This window comes from Medicago truncatula, chromosome 5, assembly GCF_003473485.1.
Source record: "Medicago truncatula cultivar Jemalong A17 chromosome 5, MtrunA17r5.0-ANR, whole genome shotgun sequence".
NCBI lineage: Eukaryota > Viridiplantae > Streptophyta > Magnoliopsida > Fabales > Fabaceae > Medicago > Medicago truncatula.
Window position 1 is genome coordinate 8,597,483 of NC_053046.1, and position 13,093 is coordinate 8,610,575.

A 13,093-nucleotide genomic window follows, 5' to 3' on the forward strand; every position below is an offset into this window, starting at 1 on the left:
CATATGGGTCATGGCCTCAAACCACTGTTGAGGGGTCATGCTCATGACCTCCTCCTGGCCTAACTGCGCATCAGCGTAGGCAACAACGCCACTAACCATGTCATAGGTGTCAGGCGAGCTTCTCGCCTCATACCGCTCCCACTGCTGTGCAATGATCTGCTCTTCATTTGCAGGCCTCAGAAGATCTCCTGGAAGAGGTGGCAAGATCTGAGGGTGAGACACCCTAGTGTACCATATGACATAGCCATCTGCCGTCCGCCATGTCTCCTCTCCTGCCTGCTGACCCCGATCGTCCGCCTTAATCGTGTGAGTGCGGAAGTCGACGAACGCCTGCACAATGTAAGGGAATGGGATCTCTACAACATCCGTGGGATGTCTGGGGATGGTCTGCACGTATCCGTACTGCCTCAAAACCCTCTCGGGCAAGTGACGGTACACCCTACGGACACCGCACATAATCCACCCAGAATACCAGAAAACCTCCTCGAAGTCCTGGATCTCTCTGTGCTCCTCGTACGGCCTCCAGCATACATCATCTAACTGTATACGATCAAGCAGTGACCGATACGTGATCCCCTCCCCATGACCCTTCTGGAGCTTCCATCTCGCTGCAACCGGATAGTTTTCCACGTAATCAGTGTTGGGATCAACACTGTAAAACCCTGGAAAATGCGCCAAAAACCATGCCTGCACAAACCAAACAAATAACATTTATAAATTATTACGCACGGAAAAATATAACAAAAAAATAAAAGTTAACAAAAAAATAAAGTTAACATAAATATAAAATTTAAGTTTTCTTACAGTGAGCAGTGTCATGCTCCCCCCAAGAGCTCTGTCTCCAGGCCTAGATGCATTAGCTAACTCGCCGTATAGGTAGGCGAGGGTCATACCTCCCCAGGAATAATTACGCATCCCTGCGTAACCGTCCTCCATGGTCGTCAAATATATCAACTCGATGCGCTTGTTGCTCCTATCGCCAAACAACAAGCATCCGACCAAGTAGAGAAGGTAACACCGGACACAGTAAGTCCTAACCCTCGCCAGCTCCTCAAGCTCCTCCGGATCCTCCATACCAGCCAATAAGTTGGCCCTACCAAGGTACGTGGTATAGAAGTCCCTTAGCCTCGGGTAGCTAATGTACCCACCGTACTCCTGGCCGTAAATCTTTTCAGCCTCATGCTGCGACACACGCAAATATGTCATAAGCAGTGCCGCTCCCTCATGCTTCGGCATCTTCTTCCCATGACTCAACATCCGCCCCTCAATAGGAAGATGCGTGAGACATGCGACATCATCCAATGTCACAGTCATCTCCCCCATGGGCATGTGAAAGGTGTTGGTCTCAGGATGCCACCTCTCGCATAAAGTCATCAGCAGGGCATGAGGCACGGTGGAGTACCCCAAGTAAACCAAGTCATGTAGCCCACTCTGCTTAAGCGGATCCCAAAACCAATTCTCATTCCCGTTAGGGCGTCCGAGAGTGAGAATCTTGACCCCATGATTAATCGGTTTAAGCACGCGGAGCTTACGAACCTGAAATAATAGAAAAATAAATATGGTTTAAACAAAAACACATATAAAGAAAACAATTAAACATAAAAAATAGAATTAAAAAAAAAACATATAAAAGTGTATATAATAATTAAACAAACACACATTTAAAGAAAATAATTAAACATAAAGAAAAAGAATTAAAAAAAACACATATAAAAGTGGATATAATAATTAAACAAACACACATTTAAAGAAAATAATTAAAAATAAAAAATAGAATTAAAAAAAAAAACACATATAAAAGTGGATATAATAATTAAACAAACACATATTTAAATTAAAGAAAATATTTTAACATAAAGAAAAAACAATTAAAAAAAATACACTTACATTATTTGAATTATACCAGAGTGGCAACGCCACATGACCGGCATAAGAGTGGAGCAAGGACAAGTCAGCCGGTCCACCAGGAAAGGGAGGGTCCACAGGTAACACCTCCGGTGCAGCAGCTGCTGCAATGTCATCCTCGTCTCCTGCATCCTGCTGCTGTGGTATATGATCCTGGTCATATCCACCATCAGTCACATCATGTTGTACCTGATCTTGATAGTTCAGGTACTCCACCCCAGTCTGGTCAACAGGCTGTGACGGGTCAACAACCTGTGACTCCTCAGGCTGTGTAGCCTGAGAGCTTCCTGAGCCATCTCCCCTCCGACCTCTACCCCTCTCTGGGATGTGGCCGCTCTGCCTCTCCCTTCGGTGGCTCTGAGTCATCGCACGCCTACCACCAATCATCTTAGATGGATCAATGGGGTCCTGATCGGCCATATCTACAAAAAAAATAAAAAAATAAACATCATTTCCATAACCTAATCAAACACATTAAACCTAAACTAAACATAAACAAAATCAAACTCATTAAAAGTACAACAATGAACATCATTTCCATAACCTAAAATCATTTAATATAATCATCATTACAATAAAATTTATGTCTATCATTTTCATAATAACCTAAACATCATTCAATAATTAACATACACTTAATCATTTCTATACAACTAAATCATTTGTGTCCATCGTAATTCTCGTAACCTAAACTAACTAAAAAATCAAAATACACTTAACCAAACTATAATTAACATCATTTCTATCATTTCCATAACTAAACTAACTAAATAATCAATAAAATTGTCATTGAGACATTTTATCAAACACTTTGTGTGCAAAGTATAAAACATATTCAAATTGTGTTCATTTGCCACCATTCAAAGCTACATTATGATTTAAACAACATAGGCAACAACTACATTCAATTATCAATTTCTAAACTACACATGCAATCATCAAATTGTCAATTTTGAAATCAACCCTAACCACATACAAACTACTCTAATTTTTTTTAAAAAATCAACCTAAACAAATTAACATTAACATTAAAATGATTGACACAACTTACTTGTGATAATGTGCACTTGGTTTGCTTGCAATTCGTGAAAATGGATTTGGTGAAGATTGGAGAGAAATTGAGAATTTAGAAGGTTTTTTGGAAATGGGAGGTTCTGGTACTGTGTTCTGGTTATGTTCAATTTTCCTCGGCAGTTAACTGCCGCCGATTTCCTAAAAACTTCGGCAGCAAACTACCGAAGGGCATTTGAGTAATTTACTCGTGTGGCACAGCTAAACTATATGTGGGAATAGCAATTCTCTAACTTCAGAATATTTTGTCTTAAGAAAATGCAATAATAATAACACAAAAAAACCAAACACAAAACGCACAGCATTATCTTTCACCTATCTTTCAGCTACAAAAGAAGCGCGCCCAATTTGTCTCCAAAACCCTAAACCCTAAATCCCCAATTTCTTCATTTCTCAATTCTCAATCAACCAAATGTCTCAATCTCAAACGTTACCACTCAAGAGACATCAAGATGAAAATCCCAGAGATGATGATTCCTCTGATATCAAACCTTCTCGTCTAAAAATTTCATTGCCCTCTGAAGATTCCGACAAAAAGGTAAAACCCTAATTGTGTTTTCACCTTTTTATTATTATTATTCTTCATTATTGAGTTTTTAATAAAGATTGTATTTTTGGTTCAGATTTTGATCAAGAGGGTTAAGGATGTTGAAATTTGTGTTCCTATTGTTTATGGGACTATTGCATTTTTTCTGGGTAGGAAGGCTAGTGAGTAAGTTCTGATTTTTATTTTTCTCAGTGTTTTTTGGATTATTGTTTTTAGATTGAAGACCCTATTTGGTCCCTCGCAATTTTCTCGCAGCTCAATTTGGTCTCCGCAAAAAATTAGTCCGGGGACAAGTCTCTGACTCATTATAACAGATGTTTTAATTTATCTCCATTATGAAAATGTCTAGGACTGGTTTGATTATTATTGGAAATTAAATTGGGTCACGAGAAAATTATGAGGGACCAAATTGAGTCTTTACTGTTGATTTTATTTTTTGTTGAAATTAATTGTATTTAGTCATTTGATGTTACTAGGTCTCAATCTCATAAATGGACTGTTTATGTACGTGGAGCTTCTAATGAGGATCTCAGCGCTGTTGTTAAGAGGGTTGTGTTTCAGTTGCATCCTAGTTTCAATAACCCAACAAGAGTTGTTGAATCACCCCCTTTTGAGATATCTGAATGTGGTTGGGGTGAATTTGAGATAGCTATCACTCTCTTTTTCCACAGTGATGCCTGTGAAAAACAGTTGGATCTGTAAGCTTCGGTTGCTTACTCTTTCGTATTTGTTTTTGGCTCGTTACTTGGAGATTGCATTTTTTTAATGACTTTTGTATGTTTTCATAGGTATCACCATTTGAAGCTGTATCCTGAAGATGAATCTGGTCCACAGAATACAAAGAGACCTGTTGTCATTGAATCTTACAATGAGGTTGTTTTTCCTGAACCTTCTGAGGCCTTTCTCGCACGTGTGCAGAATCATCCTGCTGTTGTTGTTCCTAGGCTCCCGGATGGTTTGAATTTACCAAGCCCGGGTACATTCCTTTCAGCAATCTTCCGATTGTTATTATTATATGACTATTACAACATTTCCCCTTTCAAAAGCTTTTCTTTATAATGCCCCGTATTGGTTTCTGCAGTACCGGTCGAACCTATGAATGACAAGGAGAGAGGTGACACCAAAGATCATCCACTGAACCACTGGTTCCTGAACTTCTCAGAGGCTGATGAGCTCTTAAAACTAGCGGCCGCCCGCCAGCAGGTTCTGGTTGCTTTGTTCTATCATGCATTTTCTATTTGAATAGGCTGTTTTATGACAAGTTAATTGTTAATGGCATTTATTTCTTTCTACATTAGCTTTGTCTCTTTTCTTCCTTAAAGTAACATTATTATATGCAGTTATGGGGACTACATTCTCAAAATAAATACAATCAATTCTAGGGTTGTTAAATCGCAGCTATATCGGTGATATAGCGCTATAGCATTGTTGCTTAGTTGAAATTGAACAAACCACTATTTTCTGTGACCCACAATTGACAACACTGATTAATTCCCTGATTCATTCCTAATGTGCAATTAATCAAGATCGTCTTTTCACAAACGAGATGCATATTGTATTTGTCTGCATTCTTCTTCTTCAATGTCTAGGAGGCTTTTATTGGCTAGTGAAACTTAATGGAGTAGTTTGTTTGTTTTTGTATTTGTGTGCATTCTTCTTGTTTGTAGTTTAGGAGGCTTTTATCGAATGGTTAAACTTAATGAAGAGTTTGTTTTTGTCGCTGAATGTTTTATTTGCTTTGCACTGGTTTGAATGCATATGAGCACAGAGTAAACTGCTTCCTTTGTGCACATGTGGATTTCTCTTTCTTAATTGTGGAAAGAACTTTTTTTGTCTTGTACTGGATGTATTGTGAATTAGTCAAAGTCTTTTTAAACATATTGTAGATTTCTGTGCTAACTGTGTTTGCAATGTCTTAGGTGCAAGCTCACATTGTTAAGCTGCGAAGACAATTAACTTTGATGGAAGGATTGCCTCAGTCAAAACAGCCATCTGGTTAGGGATGTACATGATTCTGATATCTTAATAGATATTTTTTGGGGGATTTCCCTTTAGGGTCAAACTTGGAAGATTAGTGATGAATGATTATGTATATATATGCATATCATCTTCCCCGTAGATTGTTTTGGATATATTTCTATCTGTGTAGAAGCCAATTGTTTGGAGGTTTAGAAGAATAGACATGGTTCTTAGCGCATTTATGCCAAAATATTTTATATGGTGATAGATATTTTTGTATAAATTGTACTCTGAAGTTTAATGGTTTATCTTAAACTTAGATTTCTGACTGAATATCCTTACTTTTAATCATTTTATTCATTATCACTTGTGTTAATAACTTTTGCGCTTAAATTGACAATATTAATGACCGGTATCATCCATATGTTTTCATATGAAGTTACATGTACAAATGAAAATATAGATGTTGTAACAAAATGAATAAAATAGTTTTAGAAACTTATAATCAATGAATTCACAGGCTAGTAGGAATATCTTAACGTGTTTGTTGTGTCATGGCACGTTTCAAAACATGTTAACATAAAAGGAAGATATTTCTAGTTTGTTTAGGTTGACATAATGATATCCAATAGTTCATGCTGCATTTTTTTATATTAGAAGCAACAAACGAGATACATTTGAGTGAATTTCAGTTTGAGTGTAGAGGGCATTATTCTGTTAGAAACAGATACCACATTCTTAACCAAAATTGAGGCTAGCAAGGGTATGCGCTCATTGGTTTGCCTTCTATAGCAGTACTGAATGGGTGGAATTTTTTACCATCAAAGTCACTTGAGAAGTACATATTGGAGTTAATTTAGCACCATCACCACACCTTACATTGATGATGTTGGTTTTTGAGTTCAGAAATCAATGTTGTCAGAAGTGGACGATTGAATCGGTGGGACTTTTGGGTCATGGTTCAAATATGCAATTCAACCCAATCCGACTGTTCCTATGTGCCTCTGAATTTACCATGGTTGAACCGATTGCTAGGCTGACGACTATCTCTCAGTTCGGTTTGATATTCACAACAATATTGTCCGAATCTTTGATTCTATTTTGTTATGGGATTAAATTTCTAAAAACAGAAGTTTAGAATTTCAGAAATTAATTTCTGGTATCCTTTTATGTTGCAAAAACAACATTCCAAAGATTTATTTCTTGTAACGGGTATTTTTGGGGGAAATTAAAAATGGGAAAGAGATGTATAAGCAAATAATGGGGGGTACAGATAGAAATTCTCTAACCTAAGGTGCCTTAGCCCGTGCAGAAACTTTCCACAACACGAGCAAAGGAACAACTCACTTATGAGTTCTTCTGTATAATTAGCCAAAACAAAATAAACAGAAGAAAAAATTCCTCAGCTATAGAATATTTGAGTGGCAAAGTATATTACACTATATACATAGTATACACCTGCACAAAATAACTTTATTCATTTTCTCACTTTCTATTTCACACGGCTCCAATATCTCTCTTGCTACTAAACAGACTCCAAAGCAACCAAATTAAGGAACTAGGAGTCACAAATTTACAAAAACTGAGAGTGAGAAACTCTTTCCTACATTGTTTCAAAACAAGAAATTGGCAAGGAAAACAAAAGAATTATTAATCAGAACATGCAAGTTGGTAGACACATTTCATGAATGAGGAAATCTTAATTGAAGCATGTTAGCTAGCTAATTATCTGAAGACTCCTTAAGCTTTTGGAGAGTCAACTTCATAACTTCCCTTCTTACTTTTTGAGAAAAGCCATCCTATCAAAGGCATCATTGTCTTCTTCTTACCTTTCTTAACTGAATTAGGTCTCACAAGTAACTCATCCTTATTAGGAATAACTTGAGCTAATACATGAGGGCTAGCAAATTTCACATATCTTCTTTTTTGAATTGTTTCCTCATCATCAACACCATCATCATTTTGTGTTTTGATTTCCACATTGGTTCCGTTCGCAATGAACTTGATGTCTTCGTTTGTCTCTGGAATATCACGTCGTTGAAGCAACTTCCACTCTCTTGCCTTTGTTTCTTCCAATTCTTTCTTTGTTTGCTCAAGTTCTTTCTTGAGGGATTTGATGCATTGTGCTAAGAAGTTAGCTTCTTCTTTTGATCCTTCAAGTTTTTGCTTTGTTTCTTCTAGCTCAGCTGCTAATGCTCCAGCTTTGGATTGTGCATGACCAGTCTCGCTTGCTTCATTTTGCATCTTAATCATTTCACATGCATAATCATAAGAAAATTAATCAAACTATATATACACTCTCTTCAATTTCAAACCTCATTGATGAGTTGCGCCATGCATTCGACAACAAATGATGGTTCTAAAATTGAAAATAATTCATAAAATATATACTACAAACACATGAGTAACTAAAGTTCATTGACCAGTCTCAATGCATGTTTGGATAAGCAGTGAGTTTGACAAAATTGTAGTGATATCGTGATTTTGTTAAGCTCTAAAGTGTAAAATTATGATGTGTCACTTTGATTCTGTCAATATCACCGTGAATCCAAACATACACTTCGTTACATAACAATAACAATATAACTTGATGAATGGAGGCATGAATAGAAAGAGAAAAATGAGAACCTCTTTGAGCTTGTTGGCATAAATTTCTCCAACTAAGACTCTTTCTCCAAACAAAAGAACAGCTTCTTTAACAGACTTGAATGGTGCTCCAGTGTCAATCTCTGCACGTCCCATGATCAATGTACCACTTTCTTCTCTGTCCATATTGATCTATATAGTTACAAACTTTACTTAAAATCCAATCTCAACAAATTAAAACTATGATACAATTAATAGCAAAACGTGTATGAGTGAATATATGAAGAGAAACAAAAAGAGCTCCATTTAATACAAGTAACAAACATAGGAACTATTTAGTACTAAAGTTCTTAGTAATGGATATTGGTGGTGTAATAATTGGTTAACATAAAGAAACTTGGTAGAATGCACAAATTAAGAATTACTTTTCTTTGCGTCCACTTCACTAGTATTTTGTTAATTGAAGTTGACATGTTAGTTAGTTAGTTCAATCTATTTCAAATCAAGATTTTTGAAAGCACTCTTTTGCTGCATTGATTGAGACTTGTCTCCTTTCAATTAGAGATTCTATAATAATAATTAATAATTTATGTGGGTTCTGATTTTAGGCATGTAAACTTTTAGAAAGATATTTAAAATGGGTTTTTTTTCTTGTTCTTAAGAAGAAATTATTTTTGTATTCGGTAATTCGTCCAAATTGCTAATTAAATAAGGTAGCCATTGGCCAACTCCCTCTTGTTGGACCTACTTCACTTGCACAAAATTTTATTACTTTTATTTTCAAAGTTGAATTAAAAAAAAAGGATGGACGAAAAATAGCGATGTTGTAATTCAATCATATTGTGTCGTGTAACATTTAATTTATTTTAATATTGCATTTTGTTTGTGATGTATTTACTTTTTAAAGAAATGGAGATATTCAAATTGATGAGCCAAATATAAGATAATCAAGTGTGATTTGTGGTCTAAGATTATAGGGATGTGTGATAGTATAATACTATCACAAGAATATTGTTGAGAAGTTTTTAGTAGGTTTGTGTATTTTAAAATGAAATTATTGAATAGTATCTCTTAAGGTTCAAATGCTACATAATGATTAAAGAAAGTGAGTTGTTATATTTAGATGCAAACACAAATATTCTATCTTTTAGCACTTTTTAACGGAAAAAAAAGCATGGGTTATTTATTATTCTATCTTTTAGCAATTTTTATGGAACCAAACACACGATATATTAAAATTCATACCAGTTAACCACAAGATGTGTCTAGCGGAAAAAAAATACAAAAAGTCGGAGTAACAAATAAGATAAAAACAAAAACCACTATTATAAAGTGGTGTAACTTATACAAAGAAACGACATAGACAACCAAAAATGAAAAGCAAAAGAGAAACATGGTTTATGGGTGTTCAACCATCACCACGAGTGGAGCTTAATACTATCGAGAAGTTGATCTTGAGAAGACACTTTGTTGCTGAAAATTCTCGAACTACACTCCTTTCATATGACCCAAAGACAGGCCAACCAAACCACCTAAAAACAAGAACAAACATTCTTCATGAAAGCATACACGCCAAAAGGTTGTTGGGCGTGACATCCAATTTCTGATGGAACAACGATAGAAATACCCAACCAGCGATGAACGAGATGTCAAATGCTACCAAAAAAGTCGGACTCCAAAAAAAGACGATTGATCATTTCCTCTTTCTTGCACCCGCCTGAGCACAAAAACAAATCAGATGGAATTAGTCATCTTTAAGTTTAGTCGTTCTTTGTGGGAATTATCTTATTGATCGTTCTTCATGTAAAGCGTGACACATTGAGAAACACTGAAATTGATACATACTCATTCATTCATGAAAATCATATCAACTAAATCAATTTGGTCTTGATCTTTGAAGTTCGGTATACTTCACATCCTAATCTTAAATCTCCACACTATGTATTTATTATTGATGATTAATTCATAAATGATGTCAAATTTTGTAGCCATAAGTTCGACATACTCCACATCTTAATGATCCTAATCTTGAATCTCCACACTTCGTATTTATTCTCAATATCTGACATATAAAAAGTAATGTTTTTATGCCACATGCCCCTTTCATATTTCAAAATCTTCCAAAGCTTCTCATTTCAAAATCAACCCCATACACACCTAACCAAACACATGTTAATAGACAACCAAGACTTAAAAACAAAATTTGATGAGTGAATAGGTATTTTCAGTATGTACACACCGGTCAACTTTGTCCTCAGATTTTTTGAAATAGCTAAAACGTCCCTGATTTTACAAACATCGATCAATTTTGTCCCTCTGTCAAGTCTCACCGTTAACGTTGATGATGTGTGACATTAATGGTCTGTTTGGTAGAGATGATTTAGAGAAGAGAGAAATAGAAGAGAGAGAAAATTAGTAGAAATAGGTGATTTTTCTTGTTTGGTTTAGCAAAGAAATTGAGAAGAGAGAAAGAATTTTGTGGGACCCATTGATTTTTTCAATCTCTCCGTACCAGCGAAGAAAGTGAGCAAAGGATTTTTTTTCCTTTGTTTTCCATTATTACCCCTTTCTCTTTCTCCTTTGTTCATTGTTCCCTTTATACCAATTTTATCCCAACTCCATTGTTATACTTTCAAGTATCAACCATTCTCTACCATTGTTATTCTCCAGAACACAAATTCAACCTATTCTATACCATTGTTTCCTTTTGCATAATGTAACTTTAACAAAAAAACAAACAAACATAATTTTTATGTAAATTCTTGTTAAATTTATTTAAAACATGAAATTTAATTGATTTTAGATTCTCTTTTTCTGTATTTTAATTTTGTACGGTGAATTTTTTTTTCTTCCAGATTTCTACTCATTCCATTGATAAGAAATGTCTTCAAATAGTGCTAATTATAGCATCTACAAGATACTATCACTTCTTGAGCCATAGAATATTCATGTTCATTGCAACTGGTTTAGATTTAGATAAATTAGGAATAGCTTTCATATTGCTGTTGAAAATAAAATTGTTAGAAGATTAAGTTTTATTCAAAATAAAATTGAATATTAGTTAAAGAATATTTTTGTCTTTTACATAAATAAACATACTTCTCTATCTTCTATTTCTCCTATTTATCTTTTAAACCAAACAATACAATAAATCTACTCTATTTTTCACTTATTTCTCTCTTCTCTCTTTCTCTCTCTCACATATTTCTCTCTTTAGAATTTCTCTTCTAAACCAAACATAGTGTAAGCGCTGACATGGATTGCCAACACAATGTCACATGTTTGTTTAGGGACGAAATTGATAGTTTTTTTATTTTTTATTTTTTTATACTTTTTCTTTTTTTGAAATGAAGGTCATTAAAAATTGTTATGTTTTCAAATCGATCCTTAAATTATTTACTAAAAATTAAGATGGTCCTTGAATTATGTCACTTCATATCAAATCGATCCCTTAATTATTCATCTTAACTATCAAATTGATCCTTGATAGTATCAAATAAATTCTAAAATCTGAAAGAATGTGTTTAACTCTCTAATTTATTACATTTTCATGTTTAAAATGAAGTTTCATCCATGTTCAATGTAGCCTCCAAAGTCTTCATGCAAAAGTGTTGAAAACCACCTTAAATTTTTATTTGTTGTCTACATGCACAAACATATGTTAAGCACATACCAATAAAAATCATTAACACAATTAATTAAGACGGACTTAAGATAAAGAACATTAAAGTCACAAAGTTCCTTCAAAAAAAAATTAAAGTCACAAAGTTCTTCCCACTTTTGCCAGCCCGTTTCCTTCCACTACTCTGATATCAAGCCACAAAGTTCTTTAGAAATGCAACCTTCCATAATGCCTTAAGGGTCTCTGACAATATGTACATTAAAGTCTCAAGATATAAACTAAAAGCTAGTTTTTAGTCTATATGACAAGCTATAAAAATAATATTATGTTTTCTTATAGTTTTTGCTGGATGATGCATGAAGCGTAATAACTACCAGAATTAGAAACACTCAAAACATAAACTAAAAGCTAGTTTAGTAAATTATAAAAAAAGCTAGAAGCATCATTGTCTCTTCTCTACACACAAACACAAGGCATACCTCTAGCAAGCCATGCTGCTCATCCTGCCAGAGCCTCGACTATTATAAATGAAACAAAAGTTTATTTCATTGAAGACTCTAAGAAATTTTATGCTAAAAGTTTCATCATAAGTTGATTAACAAGCAAGAGTTGCTTCACTTAGAGTATTTATTTCATCCTTAGTAAAGGACGTGCCCTTCCACCTTGAAACATTATACAGTATATAAGAGTTTTAGCAGCGACATCAACCTAGCATAAATAAAACATGCATATAATGTCAAGAACAAGTAATCTTTACATATAAGAGATTAAGAGTCCTAAAGAAGCTCCAATCTTGGTGGTTGAAGGGTGGTTCATGATTTGGTAGCACAAAGATAATTTTTTCATATGTAAAATTATTTTTATAATATCATAAGCATGTGGATGTAGAAAAAAAAAGAATTTAAAGTGGTTTCAACACTTTTGCATGAAGATCTTCGAGGCTATGTTGAATATGGATGAAACTTAATTTCAAACATGACAATGTAATAAATTCAAGTTAGGGAAATGTTAACAAGTGCAAATATAAAAGAAAATATTTTTTTGGAAATTGTGTATTTTACCTTTTAAAAGTTAAAAAAGTGTTATTTTCAATGCAAAATTTGACTTTGTTTTCTACTTTTAGTTCCCCAACTAGTGCCGCAGACACCGATTAACAAGACCCTTAAAGTTAAACACATTCTTTCATTTTTTAGCATTTATTTGATAGTACCATTGATCAATTTAATAGTTAAGATAAATAATCCATATATCAATTTGATAGGAAGAGACATAATTCAAGGGCCATATTGTTTTTTAGGGAATAATTCAAGGATCGATTTGACAATATAACAATTTATAATGATTTTCATTTAAAAAATAAGTAAAAAAAAAAAAAATTCAATTAATTTCATCCCTAAATACAT

The 13,093-nt window shown here is 34.3% G+C and overlaps 2 protein-coding genes across 2 annotated transcripts; one reads left to right on the top strand and one right to left on the bottom strand.

Annotated features, from left to right (window-relative positions):
* Positions 1 to 3,254: 3,254 nt before the first annotated feature.
* On the top strand, positions 3,255 to 5,815 carry LOC11425339 (transcription initiation factor TFIID subunit 14b). The gene is made up of 6 exons (XM_003612114.4): positions 3,255 to 3,514; positions 3,600 to 3,688; positions 4,000 to 4,221; positions 4,312 to 4,499; positions 4,605 to 4,726; positions 5,443 to 5,815. Exons 1-6 carry the CDS (start codon positions 3,389 to 3,391, stop codon positions 5,521 to 5,523), a joined length of 828 nt encoding a protein of 275 aa, XP_003612162.1. The 5' UTR covers positions 3,255 to 3,388; the 3' UTR covers positions 5,524 to 5,815.
* A 1,069-nt stretch (positions 5,816 to 6,884) lies between these two features.
* Positions 6,885 to 8,428, bottom strand: LOC11419699 (WEB family protein At3g51220). The gene is made up of 2 exons (XM_003612115.4): positions 8,111 to 8,428; positions 6,885 to 7,726 (listed from the first exon to the last, which is right to left on the bottom strand). Exons 1-2 carry the CDS (start codon positions 8,252 to 8,254, stop codon positions 7,223 to 7,225), a joined length of 648 nt encoding a protein of 215 aa, XP_003612163.1. The 5' UTR covers positions 8,255 to 8,428; the 3' UTR covers positions 6,885 to 7,222.
* Between the last annotated feature and the right edge of the window lie 4,665 nt (positions 8,429 to 13,093).

What these genes read in the sequence shown, in the direction of transcription:
- LOC11425339 (XM_003612114.4), top strand. Translation starts at nt 3,389, where the DNA reads ATGTCTCAATCTCAAACGTTACCACTCAAGAGACATCAAGATGAAAAT. An exon ending in CTGAAGATTCCGACAAAAAG is followed by an intron (nt 3,515 to 3,599) that starts GTAAAACCCTAA and finishes TTTTTGGTTCAG; the next exon opens with ATTTTGATCAAGAGGGTTAA. An exon ending in TAGCGGCCGCCCGCCAGCAG is followed by an intron (nt 4,727 to 5,442) that starts GTTCTGGTTGCT and finishes GCAATGTCTTAG; the next exon opens with GTGCAAGCTCACATTGTTAA.
- LOC11419699 (XM_003612115.4), bottom strand. Translation starts at nt 8,254, where the DNA reads ATGGACAGAGAAGAAAGTGGTACATTGATCATGGGACGTGCAGAGATT. An exon ending in ATGCCAACAAGCTCAAAGAG is followed by an intron (nt 7,727 to 8,110) that starts GTTCTCATTTTT and finishes GAAATGATTAAG; the next exon opens with ATGCAAAATGAAGCAAGCGA.